The 21197-nt window shown below is 38.2% G+C and overlaps 2 protein-coding genes across 2 annotated transcripts; both read left to right on the top strand.

Annotated features, from left to right (window-relative positions):
• Window positions 1-29: 29 nt before the first annotated feature.
• On the top strand, window positions 30-8890 carry LOC119896830 (E3 ubiquitin-protein ligase NEDD4-like; the record flags this gene model as incomplete). The annotated part of the gene is given in 19 exon segments (XM_038710273.1): window positions 30-119; window positions 382-501; window positions 614-692; window positions 695-849; window positions 1133-1210; window positions 1362-1416; window positions 1506-1564; window positions 1738-1803; window positions 1982-2211; window positions 2929-3050; window positions 4255-4325; window positions 4414-4509; window positions 4596-4669; window positions 4756-4816; window positions 4913-4972; window positions 5069-5176; window positions 5297-5393; window positions 5615-5687; window positions 7645-8890. Coding segments are annotated over 19 exon segments (1797 nt in total), but the record flags the coding sequence as incomplete, so codon positions are not given.
• A 6937-nt stretch (window positions 8891-15827) lies between these two features.
• On the top strand, window positions 15828-17870 carry LOC119896831 (protogenin A). The gene is made up of 2 exons (XM_038710274.1): window positions 15828-16123; window positions 17533-17870. Exons 1-2 carry the CDS (start codon window positions 16057-16059, stop codon window positions 17868-17870), a joined length of 405 nt encoding a protein of 134 aa, XP_038566202.1. The 5' UTR covers window positions 15828-16056.
• Window positions 17871-21197: the final 3327 nt, after the last annotated feature.

Below are 21197 nucleotides of genomic sequence, written 5' to 3' on the forward strand. Positions count from 1 at the left end.
ATCATTGTTTTTGACATCCTTCTGCTCTCTTGCAGGATCATGTTAGTAATTCAAGCCATTCCAGTCTCAGAGGAAGTGCCCGGACTTCAACAAGAGAGGAACATCCTGTTAATCCTGTGGTGAGTATTTCTCTCCCTGTGAAACCTGATTTTTTTTTTTTTTTTTTTTTTTAACCAGTCTGGCATCAAAGTGTTGCTGTATGAGTGTTCAGACGTGTTCACGATTCACAGGTATTTTTTTTAATCGTCACTGCCTCTGTCACTTCCTCTGGTGTAGAATAGTTTTAGTGAGGTTATACATCTCTTTATTGGTATCATGTTACTCACTGAGTTTAAGGTTGTCAGTATTGATCACTACATTCAATTTCTTTGGCATCAATAGCTGCTTCCAACCTCAGCTGGGCTGCCTGCAGGCTGGGAGGAGAAGCGAGACAGTAAAGGAAGACGCTACTATGTCAACCACAACAGCCGAACAACTTCGTGGACACGACCCCTTATTCAGGTACAAAGTGGGCGTTTCATTTTTCTGTCTAACTTGCTCAGTATGGATCTGAAATCAAGTGAAAGTAATTTGTTAAACCCAATACCTCTCCATTTTATATTTTGGTGGACAGAAAACCTCAGAGGCAGCAGCAGCAGCTGCAGCAGCAGCAGCACCACCGTGTGGTTCAGGTTTACCCCAAAGCACCCCTCCGTCCCACCACCTGTCCCCCCCGAGGAGTCTCCTCAGCACACCCCAAGCCCAGAGGCCACACAAGAGTCTGACTTCCTGCCGGCTGGTTGGGAGGTTCGCAGTTCTCCCAATGGAAGACCCTTTTTCATTGACCACAACACAAAGACTACTACCTGGGTGAGAAAGCAGCAGACTTCAGATGCACTTTTGTTCCAATTATAAGTGTTGACCACCCACTTGAGGATGCAATTCATTTAGTGGCCACTAGGGGCTGCCTCCAAGAAAGCCAATGGAATAAGTCAGAATTTTATTTCCACAACAAGAAAGGGTCTCAGTTGTTAAGTTAACTTTTTCTATTGTGTGTAATGGCAACAACAGTCAGTAGTATCTCCAGCACCATTTCTTGTGTAAGCATTTCCTGTCTGACAGAAAGACATCCTGTTTGTTTTCCTCTGAACAGGAAGATCCCAGGCTAAAGATTCCTGTGCCCATGAGGAGGAGAGCCTCGCTTGACCCATCTGACCTTGGCCCTCTGCCGGTAACTTCATCTGTTACAACTTTAGGCTTTAGATCTCAGGCAGAAATTATTTATGGTTCCTTTATTGTTCTGTGGTTATAATGTGTAATCAGAGTTGCGTTGCCTATTGTATTTAATAGTTCAACTTAGAAAAAATTTTCTTCCTTCTTAGCCTGGTTGGGAGGAGAGGGTCCATGCGGATGGAAGGATTTTCTACATAGATCACAGTGAGTATGACATTTAATGCTAAAAATACATCTTGGACTAAATGATGACTAGTTTCTAATAATGAATTAACTGATGTAATATTTCATAGACACCAGGACCACACAATGGGATGATCCCAGATTACAGAACTCAGCTATAACTGGACCAGTGAGTATACATTTAATTTGACAGATTGTTCTTCAGTAACGTGATATTAGCATATAACAGTTCTCTTTTTATAGCTTACAGATTTCCTATAAATATATGCCATTGACCGCTGTGTGGCTCATAAGGTTAAGATTGATTTGTTGTCACTGAGCACTGTCCTTTGTTGATTATAGGCAGTGCCTTATTCCAGAGATTATAAACAGAAGTATGACTACTTCCGGAAGAAGCTGAAGAAACCGGTGAGTGTCTTCAAATAGCAGCTGTAACTGAGACCTTGGAAATACATGATGAAACTATTCTAATGAGGACTGGTGTTGCCTTTAACCTCTGATATCAGTTTCCCACTCTCACTTTCACATATACTGTATTTATTTAACCTGTAGAGGATCATAAACTTTCTCCTTATGAACCATACAGGCTGACATCCCAAACCGTTTTGAGATGAAGCTGAGACGAAATACGTTGCTAGAGGACTCATACCGACGCATCCTCTCAGTTAAGAAGGCCGACCTGCTAAAGGCACGACTGTGGGTGGAGTTTGAGGGAGAAAAAGGACTGGACTATGGCGGCGTGGCCAGGGAGTGGTTCTTCCTCATGTCCAGGGAGATGTTCAACCCATACTACGGACTGTTTGAGTATTCTGCCACGTGAGTCCAAACATGGCCTCTTTTTTTATACCTTCTCTGAAAGTCTTGTACATCATTTAGGTGAGTTTAGATGAGACACACAGTACTAAACAGTCTTGTATTGCTCAGCCATTTACATTCAGAGAAACATGTGCCGATACTCTGACTTCATTTCGTCGGTATTTTTCAACCTGGACAGTACTGAGTGAGTGCACTGCAGTCAGCAGCAGCAAAACAAGGCTGTTGTCCCAATTAGTCACAGAGACACAAAAACATGGGAAAATAGGGTCCAGGTTGAAAATTACTGAAGCGACCCTTTACGAAACAGTAAATGAAAGACATCCAGAACAGATATTCTGCTTCGAAGACTCCTAAACAGGTCTGGAAAAGTCTATAGAAATATATGCAAAAATACAAACTCATACACATAATGGACTAATGCTCATTGTGTGCAGTCACAGACTCTGTCTGTGATATTTGGTTTAGGGAATATACATTTTTTTGTTTACACAGTGTTAGACAACACTAAGTTTCAAATTAAAAACTGTGGGATCAAGTTCTCCATAGAGCAGTTTATTAGCACAAAGTACACAATAACAGAATAATTTTAATAACAGTGGCAATATAAAAACACACAGAAAAGAGCTGTAATTATCTTTGAATTGGAAGCCGGACAGCTCATTTAGGAAAATATTTGTTTTTTGAAGTTCCTCTTCATGTTTATAATTTGTCTTGCAGGGACAACTACACACTGCAGATAAACCCTAACTCAGGTTTATGTAACGAGGACCATCTGACCTACTTCAAGTTCATCGGCCGTGTGGCAGGCATGGCTGTGTATCATGGCAAATTGCTCGATGGTGAGTGCCAACTGATTGTATGAAGGTGTGAAAATTGTAGTTCAAATGTATTCAAAGGGTAATAAAAATAATAATAATTTTGGAATAGGAAACAACTATAAATTGGTTGAAGAATTATCTCACGATGTGTTTCTATAGATGGTCTTAAATCAGACTCTTCGGGGATTTCCAAGGGTGTTCCCCAATGTTTGATTTTAGCTCCTTTTGTACCTTTACGCGGATTATACAGTGATATTTTCAGTTGCCCCTTCACTGAACCACGCCATAAATGAGCTTCAGTTATCTTTTAAACAGCTTCAAGTCTCACAAGGACTAATGCTAAGAAAACTAAATTTATGACGTTTATGAGGGCTTGTTCTCGACCCCCAGGTAATAAATCTATCAATACAATAAATGGGGACTAAATTTTAAAGTTTTTTGGTTGGATGACGAGCTTTCTTTCAAAGTTCATATTGAAAAGCATGTAGAAAAAGATTAAACTGAGGTTGTGTGTGTTACTTCAGAAATAAGGCTTGTGTTAACATTATAGCCAGAAAAAAAACTTGTGCAGGCTACCTTTTTTAAGAATACTGCCTCTACTACTCTCCACCTTTTAGATTCTGTGTACCATAGTGCTCTATGCTTTTTAACTAACTCTGATTCCCGTACACACAATTGTACGCTTTATGATTTGGTAGACTGGCTGTCATTAAGTCTACGTAGACAACTTCTTTTGCATATCTTTGTTTACAAGTCAATGGTGGGTTAACTGCCGGCATATTTATATAATCTCCTGGCGAAGAATGACAGCAGTCTTCATTCTCGTTCCACCAGGTGGCTCTCTTACCAGGTTCCAAGGGTTTTTACTGAGCTGGGGAAAAAAGCCTTCTCTTACTTTGCTCCCTGGTCTTGGAATAACTTGCAAAACTTACTACATCTAAATGATCTGGTCCCACTATATGAATTTAAAGCCATGTTAAAATTCCATGTAACTGCCTCATGTGACCTGGATTAGACCCTTTCTTTTATATGGGATGTTTGTGTGTTTTGACTGTGTTTTAAATTGTAACTGGTGTGCCATCTTGGCCAGATCTTCCTCAGAAAAGAGATTCAATCTCAAGGGACTTCCTGGTTAAATAAAGGTCAAATAAAAAAACTAATCGGTTGGAAGGTCAACGTGATTTTTGCAAATTGTATGATTTTATTTTTTTTGTCTTCTTCAAAGCTTTCTTCATCCGACCTTTCTACAAGATGATGCTGCAGAAGCCCATCACGCTCCAAGACATGGAGTCTGTTGTGAGTGTCACACTGAATCAGGATCTTCAAATGACAATGGTAATCTGGGAGACATTAATTTTGTTATATTTGTTTGTTGTCTTTTCAGGACAGTGAATATTTCAACTCCTTGATGTGGATTTTGGAGAACGACCCAACAGACTTGGATTTGAGGTTCACCATTGACGAAGAGCTGTTTGGACAGGTGCGTTCAACATGCTGCCTCATCAGATTTTCAGTTTGTGATAACTGGTTTTCTGATTTACATGACATATCATTCTTCCTGTTCAGACCCGCCAGCATGAACTGAAGCCGGGCGGCACAGACATCGTTGTCACTAATGACAATAAGAAGGAATATATCCAGTAAGCAACGGAGCTCCTCACTTAAAGAAAAACACTTCTCAACATCTTCAGCGTTTGATGCTAATGTGCTGTTTTGTGTTTTACAGTCTGGTGATGCAGTGGAGGTTTGTGAACAGGATACAGAAGCAGATGTCTGCCTTCAAAGAGGTAGCAATTTATTTGCTGCATGTTTTGTAACACAGCTGACACGTTTAAACAATAAAAAGTAAGAATAAAAATCTGTCATATTTATTTATGTTTTAGGGATTCTTTGAGTTGATACCACAAGATCTGATAAAGATCTTTGATGAGAATGAGCTTGAGGTGAGATTTCCAGTCGGACTGATGGGCTGAAATGAACCAGATTCATTCCGGCAAGATGAATAACAGTGTGTCTAATTGCCCTCTTGTCCTCCGCAGCTGCTCATGTGTGGTCTTGGAGATGTGGATGTGAATGACTGGAGAGAGAACACCAAGTATAAGAACAACTACTGCCCCAACCACATCGTTATCCTGTGGTTTTGGAAAGTAAGACAACTTTCCATGCCTGGAGCCATCAAGCTGAGCTGTGGATGTTTTTCCCTCCCTGTTTTAAGAAGAGCTTTGTATAAAGTTATTTATTTTGTATATCTATTTGTGTTGTTACAGACGGTGCTGTTGATGGATGCAGAAAAGCGAATCCGTCTTTTACAGTTTGTGACGGGAACATCAAGAGTCCCAATGAATGGCTTTGCTGAACTCTATGGTGAGAAAACTCGCAGCATTTTCTACTACTACTACTGAGTTGTTGTTGTTAGAAAGTGGTTTCTTGTTTGCTTTTTCTTTCCACTTATCCACACAGTACAAATAATTATTTTCATCTCATCTTTTACCTCTATACTGTATACACTTGTCGTCAATTCAGAGGTGGCATGATTTTCTTTTAATGTTTCTTGTAAATTAATTCTGATGGTTTTATTTTTTCAGGGTCTAATGGACCACAGCTGTTTACCATCGAGCAGTGGGGAACACGTGATAAACTCCCCCGAGCCCACACATGGTGAGCACGTTAAAATCTAACGCAGTTAAGTTTAGAAATGTGGGTAACACTTTCTATGAAGGTCATCGCTATAATGACTTATGCATATATTTATAACACGATATAATGCATCCATAAGACATTAACAGTTGTTATAATCACTTAGAAACATGCATTAGGCGCTATAGCAAAGTTCATGACGTATTATGTCCTTTTGATTTAGTGTTTAATAACTAATAGTAATACCAGTTTATACCACTGTGCGGCAAGAATCTCCGACCATGTTCCATAACACATTATAACCACCGACTCTTCCTTGTTATGAATACACTTTAGTCACCATTTACAATTAGTGGTATAAAATGGAATAATAGCTTATAGTAATGTTTAAAGTTATATAGCATGTCTACGAGTAAAGTGTTAAAATATATATCCCTGTATAATATATTACAGATGGACATAATACCATATTAACTACTTATAAGACCTTATAACACGTAATTGTTTGCTTTAAGGAAAGTGACACACATTTTGCGCAGGAAAACAACTTTTATTTATGTTTCTTCAATTTCTGAACAATCTGTATGAATTTTGAACATTTTGCAGTTTAGCACAAAAACGAATCATGTTCATAAAGTGGAGAAACATAAATAAAAGTTGTTTTCCTGCGCAAAATGTGTGTCACTTTACTTAAAGCAAATAAAGACATGCTATATAACTTTAAACATTACTATAAGCTATTATTCCATTTTATATCACTAATTGTAAATGAAAAAAGTGACTAAAGTGTATTCATAACGAGGCAGAGTCGATGGTTATAATGTGTTATGGAACATGGTCGGAGATTCTTGCCGCACATTGATATAAACTGGTATTACTATTAGTTATAAAAAAGGTCATAATACGTTATGCTATAGCGCCTAATGCATGTTTCTAAGTGATTATAACAACTGTTATAATGTCTTATGGACGCATTATATCATGTTATAAATATATGCATAAGTCATTATTGTGTGTAGTGATGACCTTCATAGAAAGTGTTACCGAAATGTGCTCTGGTCCTTTTTCAAATGTACAGCGAGTCTGTGCCGACATTTAAAAAGACTCAAGCAAAAAAATTGCCTACGTTTCTTTCTGCCCTCTCTCTTTGCTACTGATTTTTTTGGTTATGTTTAGCAGTGAGGTTTGTAGTGCAGTTCAGCTTTTATCACAGCTGTGAGGAACATTCACAAATAATTATTTTACTGTAATGAGGCTTGGATGTACGGAGCCCCCGCTGTCTCTAAAGATTATATTTTTTATCTTGTGTGCACAAGATCTATATTGTGGGGCTTCAGGGGCTCCACAAGGATGTCCTATCAGGCTCATATCAAGACATAATAATAATCATAATCATAAGGCCAAAGAACATAATATGGCGTCGTTACTGCCGAGGTGTACATCAGCCCTGACACGTGACACTGAATATTGTGCTTTGCTTCCTTAATCTTAGCCTACACTTATGTGGCTCTGATAATGAATAAATGACTAATAATTTAAAAAAAAGGACTAGTACCAAATAATAATATCTAGTTGAGCACAGTGGATTGAAGCCCTCTAGTGGTTGGATACAGTCATAGCTCTCATTCTGTCATTGGAGAGCTAAATACAGTCAGTAAGATGCTGCAGTCTTCTAAAGGGATACTCCACTGATTTTACATGTCAAAATCTATTTTCTAGTCACAGAGAATGCAAAAGTTGCATTTTGGGAAGTGTAGCTTGAGGGTTTTTGAGCTTGACTCACATCAGAGACTAAAAGTCAGGATATTTCTGCCTCTGCAGCACCAAATGTGACTATTGTTTGGAAAGTCCCTGAACTTTATGGAGATGCAACAGCTGAAGTTGATTCCAGCGAATCTTTTTTTTTTTTTTTTTTAAATGACTCCTGCTTTGATGTGATTTTAACCTTTTGTTTCCTCATTTACTTTCACCCCTAAAGCTTCAACCGACTGGACCTGCCTCCTTATGAGTCTTTTGAGGAACTGAGGGAGAAACTTCACATAGCCATCGAGAACGCACAAGGCTTCGATGGGGTGGATTAGTGCTTCTGCTGTAATTGAGGTGAACTGACATTACTGCTGAGAGAAAAAAGCTGTGCGTCAGATTGGGGTCTCAACCTGCCAGCTGTGTGACAGTCACACAACCTTCGCTTTCCCACACTTCACGCAGAGAAAGGACATTAATCTTATCTGGAGTGACGGAGGTTTGCATCGCTCCGTGTGTTTACAAATCAGGTTTTCTTATTATTGGATTCAAAGTCGCTCAGAGATGTATCCGCTTTTATTTGTTCTGCTAGAATGCTTAAATATTTAAAGAACTTGATTCTGTGAAATGACAATGTTACAGAAATGAATGTGAATGCGAAGCTGTATACTGTATAACAAAAACAAACTTTAGGAAACATTAGACTTCCCATTGTAGTTGGTGGGAAATTAGTTTAGTTATGGAAAGTTTTGGAAAGTCCCTTAACTTCCCTCCACGTCCCTTCAACACATGTTAGTGCTGGAAAGAGTGGACCATGGGTCAGAATAGTCAGGCCACTGTGGTAAAGTCACAGTTATTTTTTTACCAAAAGGATAACATAAACCCTTGATGTTTGAATACAAAAAAAATATGAACTCACAATCCATGTAAAGTGAACAAGTCCATAATCCCTTTAAACGTGACATTGGCCAAACTGGAACATTACAAGATGAAAATGTTGAGGAAGATGAGGGCAACAACGTGTTAGAAGTTTATTCCAGATGTATAGGACGTTTTAAACGGCAAAACCTGAATAATAACTCGGCAATTCAACCTAAATAAAACGGATGTGAAAATATTTTCTCTCCATTTTTTAAATTCTCTACATAATTATACATTTTTCATTCCATCAAGCTCTAAACACTGATGCAAATCTCACACATATGCACCTCAGAAGCATTTGTAGCAGAAAATCTGCAGGTTATACACAAGTTTGAGCGACTACTCTTAAAGCAAATGTACCCTTTAATCATTATAGTAGTGATGTACCAATACCAGGACCAGTTTAACAGGCTCAACTAATTATACCGTAGTTTGCATCTGCGTCATCTACAGATCCAAAGAAGTGAGTACGTTCAGTGTTAGATTGTGCTAAAATACTATGCATAATTGTACATGTTGACATGAGATACTTGAATGACTTTTGAGTGTCTCAGTTATTACATAAATATTGTACCAAGTACAAATATAACTTTGCCTTCTACAAAATGAGGATGCGTTTATTCTTATACTACTACTGTTTATAGTCACTCAAATTGGCAAATAGTGATTATTGGTGCACCTCTAAATTATACGCCCTTCTTCTGTTTCATGTATGAATCAGTAGCCACTTACACTCAAGTTCAACACTGACTGTTTGTGTATCCAAGAAACAGATAAAAATAAATAAATATATATATATATATATATATATATATATATATATATATATATATATATATATATTATATATATATATATATATATATATATATATATATATATATATATATATATATATATATCACACACTCACACATCAGTTGCTTACAGAAACATTATCCGACAAAGTGACAGTCATACACTTTGCATACAGAATGTTAAACATTATGTTTGTGTTGCCTTTTGTCAGTGAGTGATATCTTTTTGTTTTCTTTTACTCATCATGGGTGTCTAATTGCAGCACAGTGCTCTATTTTTAAGAGTACAACTTTTAAAAATTAGTTTTGTTAGTTGTCAAAATGTGTACAGATTATTGTCCATATTCAGAAATGAGTAATCACCTGTAATACCTTTTGTAGGAAAGTAACCTTACTTAGGCAGTAGTTTTAAAATTTTCCTGACGGTAAAACATGTGTTTACACTGCCTGCCATGTTTACAGGTCGTTGATAAAGGAAGATATTGCGGGCTGGTTCTTGTCTCTGACAACACAATTTTATACTTATGCATTTATAAACTGAAGCACTTTGTTAATATCGATGAGTCTTACTTCTGAACTGTCTGAATCTTTGCCATTCTGTCACCGGCAGACCGCTTAAATTGCTCTTTAAGGAAATTATCCTATGCTTCAAGTGCACCTGTGTTTAAATGTTTACATGTGAACATTGCTGAAAGTAAGCACATTCTCTTCTTTCACTTGTATTTAAGATTAAATACAGAGGCCTTCATTTGTAATGTAATTTAGAATTTCATTGTTTATTAATGTTTTAATCCTTAAATGGAAGTACTGTCATACATGTATTGTTGTCTACTGAAGAATAATGAATAGATCAATACTTAATTTCTGATATATCAAATTTTGTTATGATAAAATTGAATTTATAACACCTATAAGTGCATTACAACAACAACATGCATGCAACATATATACAACAGTTTTGTAGCTGTTAAATTCCAATTTGAAGACCTATAGCACACCAAATGAAATATAAATATATTTGAAAAATAAAGATGTATAAAAAAAATATTATTTGCTGTCTTTGTGTCTAACTTTCCCACATATTCAGCTGTTGTGTTGTAGTTTGTTTGTTATTTTACGTGCATTTGCTTTTTCTTATTACAATATTTCTCCATTCATTTGATGCATTTCTGCCAACTGTACTTAACATTGAATGATTTCTGGTTCATTTAACAAAGTTCCCAGTAAATTATATCGTGTTTAGTATTCATAAGCAGTATAAACACAGAGTAAATGGTTTGTAACACACTTTAATGTAAATTTTTAACTATCATGTATTTGTCGTCAACTGTAACTTCTCCTGTGGGCACCCATGAGGGGAACCTGTACCACGAAGCGAGTTAAACATATCCAGGATATGTTTTCGTTATCTGTCTTAACATACCCTAACAATCGCGATCGGGATAAGCGGTACCACGAAGCTGGTTATCAACTCGGTAAATCAACCCAGGTTTCCCAATCCAGCCGTGAGCGCGTTCACATAAAAGAGGCGGAGTTAGCAGCAGATGACAAATCACTGACATGAATAAGTCCACTGTCAGCAGAGTGTCCTATTTTATGAACGAGGATTAAACACTACAGAAATACGACAGTAGCACGGCTGCATCTGACACATGCAGGGAGACAGAAAATCGCCAACAATGTGAATGCCTAAATGAACAGGTGTAGTCTATAATGCGTTGATTTGATGTGTTCTTATGAGCTGTATAAAAATATCAGCCTTATTCTTTCAGCTCTGCTGTGTGTTGGCGTTTCCACATGTGCTGAAATAGTAGTGAAAGACTGAATCTCAACATTTAACCTACTGAAAACTCATCTAGTTACCTGCGCCCACATCGCAAAAGGTGGGGCTGAAAATGACTAGTCTCTGTAGTAGGCTATACTAATCTAAAATAGGCTGGATAGCCTACGTTCATATTAAAATTTAGTATTTCAATATCCCAACCAAACTGCTAATAATTCAACCTCACATAAGAAAAATGAAACCCATTTATTTGAACGGCTGCGACAGGCTGTGTGAAACGAGCTGGGAGCAAATAAATAAAATAGGATATTAAACACATCTCAAAGCAGTAAGTAGGCTCAGCCTACTGTAAAAACCTGTAGGCAACAATAGCTTAAGGCTTTTAATCAGTCTCCGTAGGATGATGTCGCTTTAGCCTCTAGAGTTTCTCCGTATCACCGCAGCAAACATAAAGCACAGACGGTGATGTCATTTTCCAAGAGAGCTGATTGGTCAGTAGGCTGCGTTTTCATAGAGTTGATCTCTTATCTGGAACATAACCTGCTCCGGAGCAGGTTAGCCGTTCAGTTTAAGTTACCATGGCGATCTACCCTGGTAAGAAGTGAACCACCTTCGTGGTACTGAAAACTCAGGGTTAACCCCGAAGTTACCTGGATAAGCTCAAATCCTGCTTCGTGGTACAGGCCTCTGGTGTCTTCACATGATCAGTTTGAATTGTTGACTAATACTGTTTATTAATAAACATTAAAAATGTCTTATAACAGCATTGTAGTGTGGTATAAACACTTAATAAATGTTTATATAGGCTACTGCTTATAAATGTTAAATAAGAAGTTAAAGTGTTTTCCAGTTGTCTTCTTTTCACAAAACTATCACATAGAATTTGCAGAGCGTTTAACACAAACACAAGAAATTGAGTGCAGCATTCACCTGAGATTCTTCTTACAGTCTTGTTTCTAAGAAAGATAAACCTCTATAAGATGTGTTGGCAAATTTCCACCGTGAGAATATGTTGGTTACCTGGTTTTTGCTAAAATAAAAATTGAAGCAAAGAGTGGGGAAAGCAAATGCGATGTAGGGGTGTTTGAATGTTACGTGGGAATGTCCATGGAGGGACTATGTGAGGATCCAGCAGACTGCAGTTTCCAAATCCATCCACGAATACCAACGGTCTCTCTTCCTCAGTGAAAGTGAGATTTCATATCCACGTCACACTAAAGAGGTAACTGCCCTGTGGCCTCATCTCTCTAGTCACCGCAACGTTCGATGTAAACATATTATTTTATCTCATGTGTCAGACCGGGGACATTACAGTGATGTGAGATGAATATCTAAGACCAGATGTAAGTGACAGTAAAGAACAGATAAGGTGCAGGAAACGAACTACCTCAAATCTTTTAATTTTCCATTTTGTTGTTTTGTTTCTCATTGTCTAGACTGAGAGTGTGTTTTGTTGTGGAATTTCCTTTTAGACACCAGTATGTGAGTTTTGAAAACACCTTTTGGAGCAGACATTTTCTGACACAATGCCAACAAAATGTCTCCATTTAACATTTTATTTTTGACAACTGATCCTTAAAGTTCTTAAATTGTTTCCCACGATCAAACAGTGGTACATGAAGTATTCAGATCCTTTACTTAAGTAAAAGTACTAATGCCTCACTGTACACTGTACAGTACTGCATTGAAAATGTTACTTAACTAAACTTGTGTAAGTAAAATCAGGAAAATGTACTTTTATGTATGTGAAAGTACTCAAGCAGAAAGAAAAATGTCCCCTGACTGTTATATACTGTATACTGCATTAATGTAAAAGCAGGATTTTACTGCTGTAGTTGGTTGAGGTTAAACTATTTTGTATCAGACTTCAATTAATGATTATTTTCATTATGGATTGATCTGCACATTATTTTTCCCATTAATCGATTGTAAAAATTCAGAAAATAGTGAGAAATGTTGCCCAGAGCCCAAAGTGGCACCTTCACAATGCTTGTTTTGTCGGTCCAAACCTCAAATTTATTAAAAATACATTCAAACAATTAAAAGGAAAACCAGCAAATCTTCAAATTTGTGAAGCTGGAACCATGAATTTTTTCTACATGAAAAATGCCGATTACCATAATATTTACCAATTAAATTTCTGTCAATCAACTAATGTACTAGCTGTACTTGTATAAACTGTTGAGAAATTTAATATCATATTTTAATACTCTTCATATGTTTTGTGTGTAAGAATCTTACTTTGTAAAGTAACTAGTAACTGAAGCTGTCAGATGAATGTAGTAAAGTAAAAAGTAAAATATTTCTCACAGAGAGGTAGTGGAGTAGAAGTAGAAAGTGTCATGAAAAGAAAATACTCAAGTAAAGTACAAATATCTGTAATTTGTACCTAAGTACAGTCCTTGAATAAATGTACCTAGTTGCTGTCCACCACTGCAATCTAACCATATTTGTGTGGCTTGTGCAGCTGTAGGTGTTTGTAGTACTGAATTATTCCAGCTGGAGGAGATAAAACCACTTTGGATTCTCCCTGAAGATCATCACCTAATTTTTAACATTCTTACATCTGACAGCATTGGTTTGTTTCAAATCATTTTGGAAACACTGATTCCTTTCAAAGTTTTTTTTATGTCCAACTGTTGTTGCTCTTTCATTTTTAAACTGCTTAACAGAGCTGGGAGGACCGTTTGTTTATTTGAATCTGTGATCCTGTGTGTTTGTTGACCTGCAGTCCTCATTCATACCAGCTCAACAGCCACAGTCCTAATTTCGTTTCTCCACCATCCCCACTGTTGTGGCACTAAACCCCCCTCCACAGGGGTCAGTGGAAAGGTCACACAGGATTCAGGCCAGCCTTTTGTACACTTCTGGGGTCAGCGGGGATGGGCATGTGTGGTAGCAGGAAGACACAGGCCTTGGCCAATGGCAGGAGGTCTCCTTTACCCACAACCTTACCAACATAACCTGATAATGACTTTTACGCCATTGATCCGACCTCAGAGCTTGAACTGAGTTCACATGTGGGCCGACTATCATTCCACTCAACAACTGTGCCATATTGGCAGGTGCCAAAACTGAATTCTTGATTAATGAAACACCCTGAGGACAGCCTCTTGCTTTCTGATGTTATGTAAGGGAGGAGCCAACAACCTGCTCTGAGACTGTGGTCAAGTATTTGGTTATGTGATACAGTGCAAGTACTTCACAGGGAAACATAACAAGCTAATAGGTTATAAAGTGTGTGAATGAGGTTGTTGTGGCAGAAGAGGACGTTTGTTGGAAGAGGTTAGATAATTGAGGCTTTTCTTGAAATTAAAGGGGGAATTTTACATTTTCTTAACCATATGAATCCATTTTTCAGATAACACTGCAAGATCCTACACTTACTTTGAGGGCACTTTAAAGTTATTTGTTTAAAATGAGGTAACTTGTTATCTTGACTAAAGTTACACTTTTCAAATTAAAATTAATTATTTGTCTGTTTCAAATTCAGGAAAAAGAAGGTGATGGCAGTGATTTCTTCCCCTTTTCATTGTTTTTTCACTGAATTTATTTTGGGGAAACAAACTCGGCTAAAATTCATTGAGGCAGCAATATAGGATCCTCCATCTTTTAAAATCTCTTTCTCAAGTGCATAAATAGCATTTTTAATAAACAAGTGTTAAGAACTTTGCAGCAGTGCTACTGTTAGTTAACATCAGTAATATTTCTGTTTCTGAACATTTCTCTTTTATAAGAGTGCGGGTTTTCATGTTTTGTTTTTCTTTTTTTCTGATTGACTGGACATCACAGCTGGTTGCAGTCCTGCTGCTGAATAAAGTTTCACAGAGGGAGGGGGCAAGGACCGTGGGAAGGTGGGGGGTTTGATGTTTCTCCACAATAAGTGATGGACATTGGATCAATATCAACATTGACACAGCAGCTGTCCTGCTTCTACCAATGCTTCATCATAATTAGAGGGCCCAGTTTTAAGACAAGAGACAAAATCATTTCCATTACCATTTCTTTTTTTCCCCCCAGTCTGTAGAGACCATTTGGTGTGCAGTTGGTCTCTGATACTGAGGGATCTGTTCTCATCAATACAGCTTCTCTTCTATTGATAAAGAAAAGTGAAATGGTATTGGTGGAGGAAGTTAGGCAACATAATGGTGTGCAAGCGCTGAAGTCTCATTGTTACAAAATGTACATAACATCCACCATGGGTCAGTCAGAGTTTTGGTGTGAGGCCCACACTACACAGAAAAACATGACTGATGTGATCTTAAAGTTATTGATACAAAACACAGTATTAATATTCCATACAAATCAGTAATATAATAGAATTATAATATCAGTTGAAATGACAAAGGCCTTAAGGTGGATGCTAAACTTTTACCTGTCTTGTCTATTTGTCTTATAAGGGGACCTTGTGTGAAAATGTACATGGTGGATTAAGCCAATATAAAATTGTGTTTAAACACATAACTACAAGTAGGGGGTAAGTGGGGACTAATGTCTAATCTTTGCTCTTGTAGAAGGTAACACCGATTAGATTCAGTGAGAAATATATACTCGTCTGCATTTATCTGACATCTATAGTTACTAGTTACTTTGCAGATAACATATGTATTTTACATCCAACATGAATTGTGCTTATTAAATATGACACATTGCTGAGTGGTACCCAAAGGTATTATAAAGTAGTCAGACCTAGTGCAGGACTACCTTAATATAGCCTACTATATATAGTGCCCTAAGCAAAATTTACAGGCTTTATCTTGGGATCATTTTACTGCTAACACTTTGGTGTATTTTCTTTCTCAAAGAATGCTTCTAATGCAGAGATTTTATTTTTAGGGTTACTTACAGTGATGCAGACTCTGTCTCAAATAGGTAACAGCAGCCTAAAAGTTGGACGAGGGCTGATGTGTGAATGAGTTCAGGAGGAGAGCGCTTTCCTCGCTATGAGCTACAGCTAACGCTAGGTGGAGTTGGACTAAAAGCTTCACTCAAACTAACAGACGTGATGAACTGACTAGTGTCCATCCCAGAAGAGGAAAACTATCCTGCAGCTCTCAGCACCAGCCCTCCTCCTCAGTAGCAGTGCAGTTCAGCTGGAGGAAACAACTATGAGAGAGTAGCTAGAATGCACGGACAATTCATGTAAATGGCGCTTGTCAAAAGGAAATTATATCAGCGATTGCTGTTCTTTGCCGTTTTTCTTCCAATCTCAGGTAAGGAGCAATTTCAATGGATATTATGTGATAAAGTAAAAACACCGTCAAACTATAACAGTTAGGTGCATCACTGTGACTGTCCGTAATCCTGTATGTTTGACTGTGGACCCTCAACGGGAGCTGTAACGTTAGCTTGACTCAAAGCTACTGAGTATCAACTTTTACATTTACCACCAGTACCGGTGATCTCAAAAGCAGAATAAACCACAATGTCATAATAATAACCTGCTGATAAATGAACGTTATACTAATGTAGAGAGGACATGAAGCAAGTTAAAGTGTGATTAATGAGAAACTGTCCTGTAATAGTTTGTTTACGTTTACTGTCAGTTAACTTTCAAACCTAACGTTTTTTCGGTTGTTATGTTAACCGTTATTTGATCAAATATTAAGTAGTTAACGTTTATTATATTTTTCAACCAGTTCTATTTGGGTCTGTCCAACGCTAAAATTAACCTTCTTTAAACAACACTGGCAACCTTACAGGTAAATATAAAGAGATGTTATAATGATGTGAAAGTGCTTTGGAGATCCAAATGATTATCTTAGTCAGACATTTTTCCCCACATCTAACTGCCACATTGATTCTTAAAATGAGTAGTAAGTGCTGAGCAGACAAGAGTAAAGTGTATTTATATTGTGTATTAAGTGTTACAAAGAGAGCTGAAATGAGAGATCAGCAGTGTGTCAGTCCTCTCATCTAACTTACTAATTCAAAAACAATACATCTCATATCAAACATAGAGCAGGTAAAGGAGATCTCAAGAAAAATACTGTGGCCAGACCTTATGAATGGTCCTTTCCTTTGATTTGGGAGAAAATCCTGGCCTTGCAGCAGACTTAATGAAATGCTGGCATAGTCGCAGGTTGTTATTGCTTTTAAGTGGAAGTGAAGAACCTGTAATGTATTTTGTGGATAAACTGAATTATAGCCTTTTAGGAAAGACATACTGTCTCTCTATTCAGTCCACAAAGGTCACATTGATGAAACATTTACTAAAGTTCTTGCTGAGAGTTCTGTAATAGGTTTCTGAGTAAAGTAAAGGAACTAATAGGATCAACTGTTTCACCTTCAGCTGGTGACTTTATGAGCCACAAGTAATGGGATTGAAGTGGAGCAGAAAGACTTTGTGAAGCTACAGTGTATTTACTGTACAGGACAGGGCTGGCAGGCCTTAAACCCTCTCAAATGTGGTGTATATCCATCTAAGACTTTAAAGACTGATAATACCCATCCAGAGAATAGTGAGCCACATCCATCCATTCATTAAGTGTAATTACTGACATGCAGACTGGTTTAAAACTCACCTTTTAAATCACTTTAAGCCAGAAATCACTGGATACAAAAGGCCCCATGCTGATAACCACCTCAACTCCTCATGTGCTGTTCTTCTCTCTTTCTACAGGTGTTTTATGCTTTAGTGAGTTATTTTTCATCAAGGAACCCCATGATGTTACTGCCATGCGGCGAGAAGCTGTTATTTTGGACTGTCAGGCGCATGGAGAGTCACCCATCGACGTCAGATGGCTCAAGAATGGAGTAAAAGTGGTGGAGAACGAGCGGGTGTACATGCTCTCCAATGGCTCCCTTTATATTTCAGAGGTGGAGAGCAGAAGAGGAGACAAATCAGATGAAGGGCTCTATCAGTGCCTTGCTCAGAACAAGTATGGTGCAATCCTGAGCCAGAAAGCCCGTCTTACAATCGCAAGTGAGTATCATGCTGGAATCACCTCGGAAATGTAATAGTGTTATGGACATGTGATGTGATGAAGGTGCAACTCTAATCATGTTCAGGCAGGGTAGATGTCTTGTATTTTGGCTGTTTGCTACCGTTTGCTTACAGTAATCACTGAGTGAGATTCAAATCTCCATGCATGAATCATTCAAGGAGATTTAAACTTGCACACATTACTGTTTGTTTTAAATATTAGGTTTTTTGCTGCTCAGTGTTGCATGCTGGGCAGCTTTGGTGGTAACAGTGGAGGAAGAGGGACAAAGTCTTCAAAGTTCGACCCCGAAAAAGATTTTTGAAGGCGAATATGCCCATTGGTGTGCAAATGAAGGAGCAGGAGATCTGAAAGGTCAGGAGCTGTCCAGGATATGGGCTCTCCAGTGCTAAAGAGCAGATGACCCCTATTCACAGGCTGGGGCTTTCATGTTATTGCACCCTGATCGCTTGAGGAATTGTTCTTTTCGAATGCTTTCTCCTCCATTGCTGTGTGAGTTGGCCTCATATTTTAAGGGGGGAATAGAGAAGCTTCAGGCAGGGTTGGTCTTTTGGGAGCTTACTTCCCCTCCTCCGACACCACGGGCCATGTGTCTTGCTGTGCTACTTTTGCAGAATGTGTGTGGTAACACTTTTACCCCACTGGCAATGCATTCCCGTCTGTACTAAAACACGCATTTTTACCCTTCCATGCAAGATGCTGAGATTCAATTTAATTAGGCAGAAAATAGCTGTTTTGCATGTCTTGTCCTGGGATTGGGATCCTTACTTTTTCCATAGTGATAATAGATAGACAGTGAATAGATTGTTTTGTGTTGAATTCCATTCCTCCTCTAATGTGATCCTGAAGTTTAAGAATATCGAAGTACTTGAGAAATATTATTGAGTTTCTGGAGGTGAACTCTGATGATTTTCTTTATTTGAACAGATGAAACATGGTAGAAATTCTGCTTTTATATATAAAATGGTTTCACGTGAGCAGCGTCCATACCCTCTGTGAAAAGATTAATAGGAGCTTAATAACATTGCCAGCACTTTTGAAATTATTGTTAAATTTGGTTTAATTAAACTTTATTGACAAATGGAGTGCAATTAGTGTGAGATATGTTTACAGTTGTTCAGTTTCTTGAGCAAGTTTACATGAATTATTCTGAACTGTACTTAACGACATGCAATGCTGTCTGAAAGGGATCCCTGTCAGATATTTTCTGGTACCTACAAAGTATATTTTATTAAAGTTGAGGTATGCGGGATTTTTTAGGATTTTAATCGAATACGCCTGGACACTGTCTGGAGCTGGTGTGCTGGGTCTGGGACCGTCTTGCCCCGATTTATTTATATTACTTGCTGTGTCATTTTTGCTCTATATTTGTTGGATTTCTCCAGTAGTGCATAACCGATCTTTACTGAGTAGTTTACCTGCTTTAGAGTTTGAAGTTAAGAGGTGATAAAGGCCTCCAGTAAGCTTTACTAGTTTGTTTTAAAATGGCACTTAGACTTGCTTGAGGGTCTATCTGGAAGCTCATAAAGTTTGCACATACCTGAGAAATGCTCAGTTGAAGGACACAGAGGTAGCAGTGGGGGTTGTTGCAAGTGGTGTGCACACACACATACGCACACACACACAAATGTGAATTGCCGTTTCCCAGTACCACTGCCTTACCGCGAGTGTCTAAATGACCAAACTTTATTGCCTGTCTTACCAGGTCACTAGGGGCTTGAGGCTTTGCGCACAATTGTTTTCTGCCTCACTACTCTGGAGAAAGAGTGAAAAGCTTTTCACTCTGACGGTTTTTGTCCACATTGCCCCCGTGCTCACAAAAGAAAAGGTTTTCCTTGGGGCCAATTGTTTGTCCTGATATCAGAGGACAGAACAGCTGGACCTGTTCACTACTGCAAGGCTAATTACATTAATTGTTAAAAGTTAAAGTTGATTAGTATCAACTTTAGTAAGTATGCATTTTGGTTTAAATGCCAGGGTGTCAGTCCTCATTAAACAGCATGGCTCTTTAGGAGCCTTGCAGGGAGCCTCAGTACCTCCTTTCCTAGAGCTCAGTTCTTTTCTGTTCTCTTTCTGTTGTGACATAAGAGTTTTAGGTGCAGGGATGGTGCCCATTGTGAGCTTTTTAATCTTGTGCTCATTTGTTGAATCTGTGTTGGCCTGCTAGTTCGAGGAATGTGATGGTGATGGAGGGCTAACCTTAAACATTGTGTTTCTAAAGCACAAAGCTGAGTAGGGATTTGGCCTTGATGAAAAGGAATGTGACACACGAGCCTCACCATGTGACTTTTGTCAATAGACTTCAGATTGATGAGGATTTCAGAGATTACCTCCCGAGTTAGCTCCCTTTTTTGGGGCCTTTTGCACCTTGTGATTACAGGTATATAAGGCATGAATACTGTGGAAATTGTCAGATTTCTGAAAAACATTTATAGGATGTCTCAGTCGTGGCCCATGTGTTGGTTTCAGACTTGTTGATAGTTTAAGAAAATCACAGATCAGTCTGTATTAGCAATGCTCTGTTGTACCCTGGCATTATCAAAAAAGTGGTACACGGTGAAACCTGGGGATGTTTCTGGGGTTTGAACACCAGTTCCAGGAACATTTGAAATTGAGGATGTCTGGTCAGCCCAGTAGTGTTGGAGGATAGCCCCTTTATTTACAGCACTGTGTTGTTATATAACATTATGTGTCACCTCCCCTCAATGGAGTGAACTGTATTCATTTGATGTAGACTTAGAAAACTTTAATGTCCTCAGAGAGGCAATTTGAGGTGCAGCACAAAAACATCTCGACACAACACAAAGAATAGAAAACACATCAATAAACAGAAGCAACAATAATCTTACTGTACTGATTTTAATTTGGTGTTACCTACAAAAAGTACCTGGGAGCATTCCTCCACTGCCACTGCACACATACACGCTACGCCTACACATGCGCACTGACGACCCAGGGTTAGGGTTACAATTTTGGATTTACTCACACACCTCAAAAACATTTATTGAAAGTTTTTCTTTGTACATGTTGATTCACAGCATTAAACGTTGAAATGTGTATTGTAATAGGCTTTATATTAATTTATTGGGAGAAAAATGGTAGTTCTATGTAAAATCAGACGTTGAACACCCCCATATAGCCAAAATGGCTTGATCCTTGTTTCACTGCGATGCTTCGACTGTGAGATTGACAGTCGAATCAGGCTCCGCCCATTGAAGTATCGAGTCTACTATTCGGGGTCAGCCCTACTGCAGATATTGAGTACCGATCCCATACTGATCCCATATTTAAAAGAGTACCTTACCGTGTGAATCTTTTCTATGTGAGGCAACATGAGAACTGA

Source organism: Micropterus salmoides, unplaced genomic scaffold, assembly GCF_014851395.1.
Source record: "Micropterus salmoides isolate LMB-PRFRI ecotype aquatic unplaced genomic scaffold, ASM1485139v1 Ms_hic_scaffold_1095, whole genome shotgun sequence".
NCBI classification, from domain to species: Eukaryota; Metazoa; Chordata; class Actinopteri; order Centrarchiformes; family Centrarchidae; genus Micropterus; species Micropterus salmoides.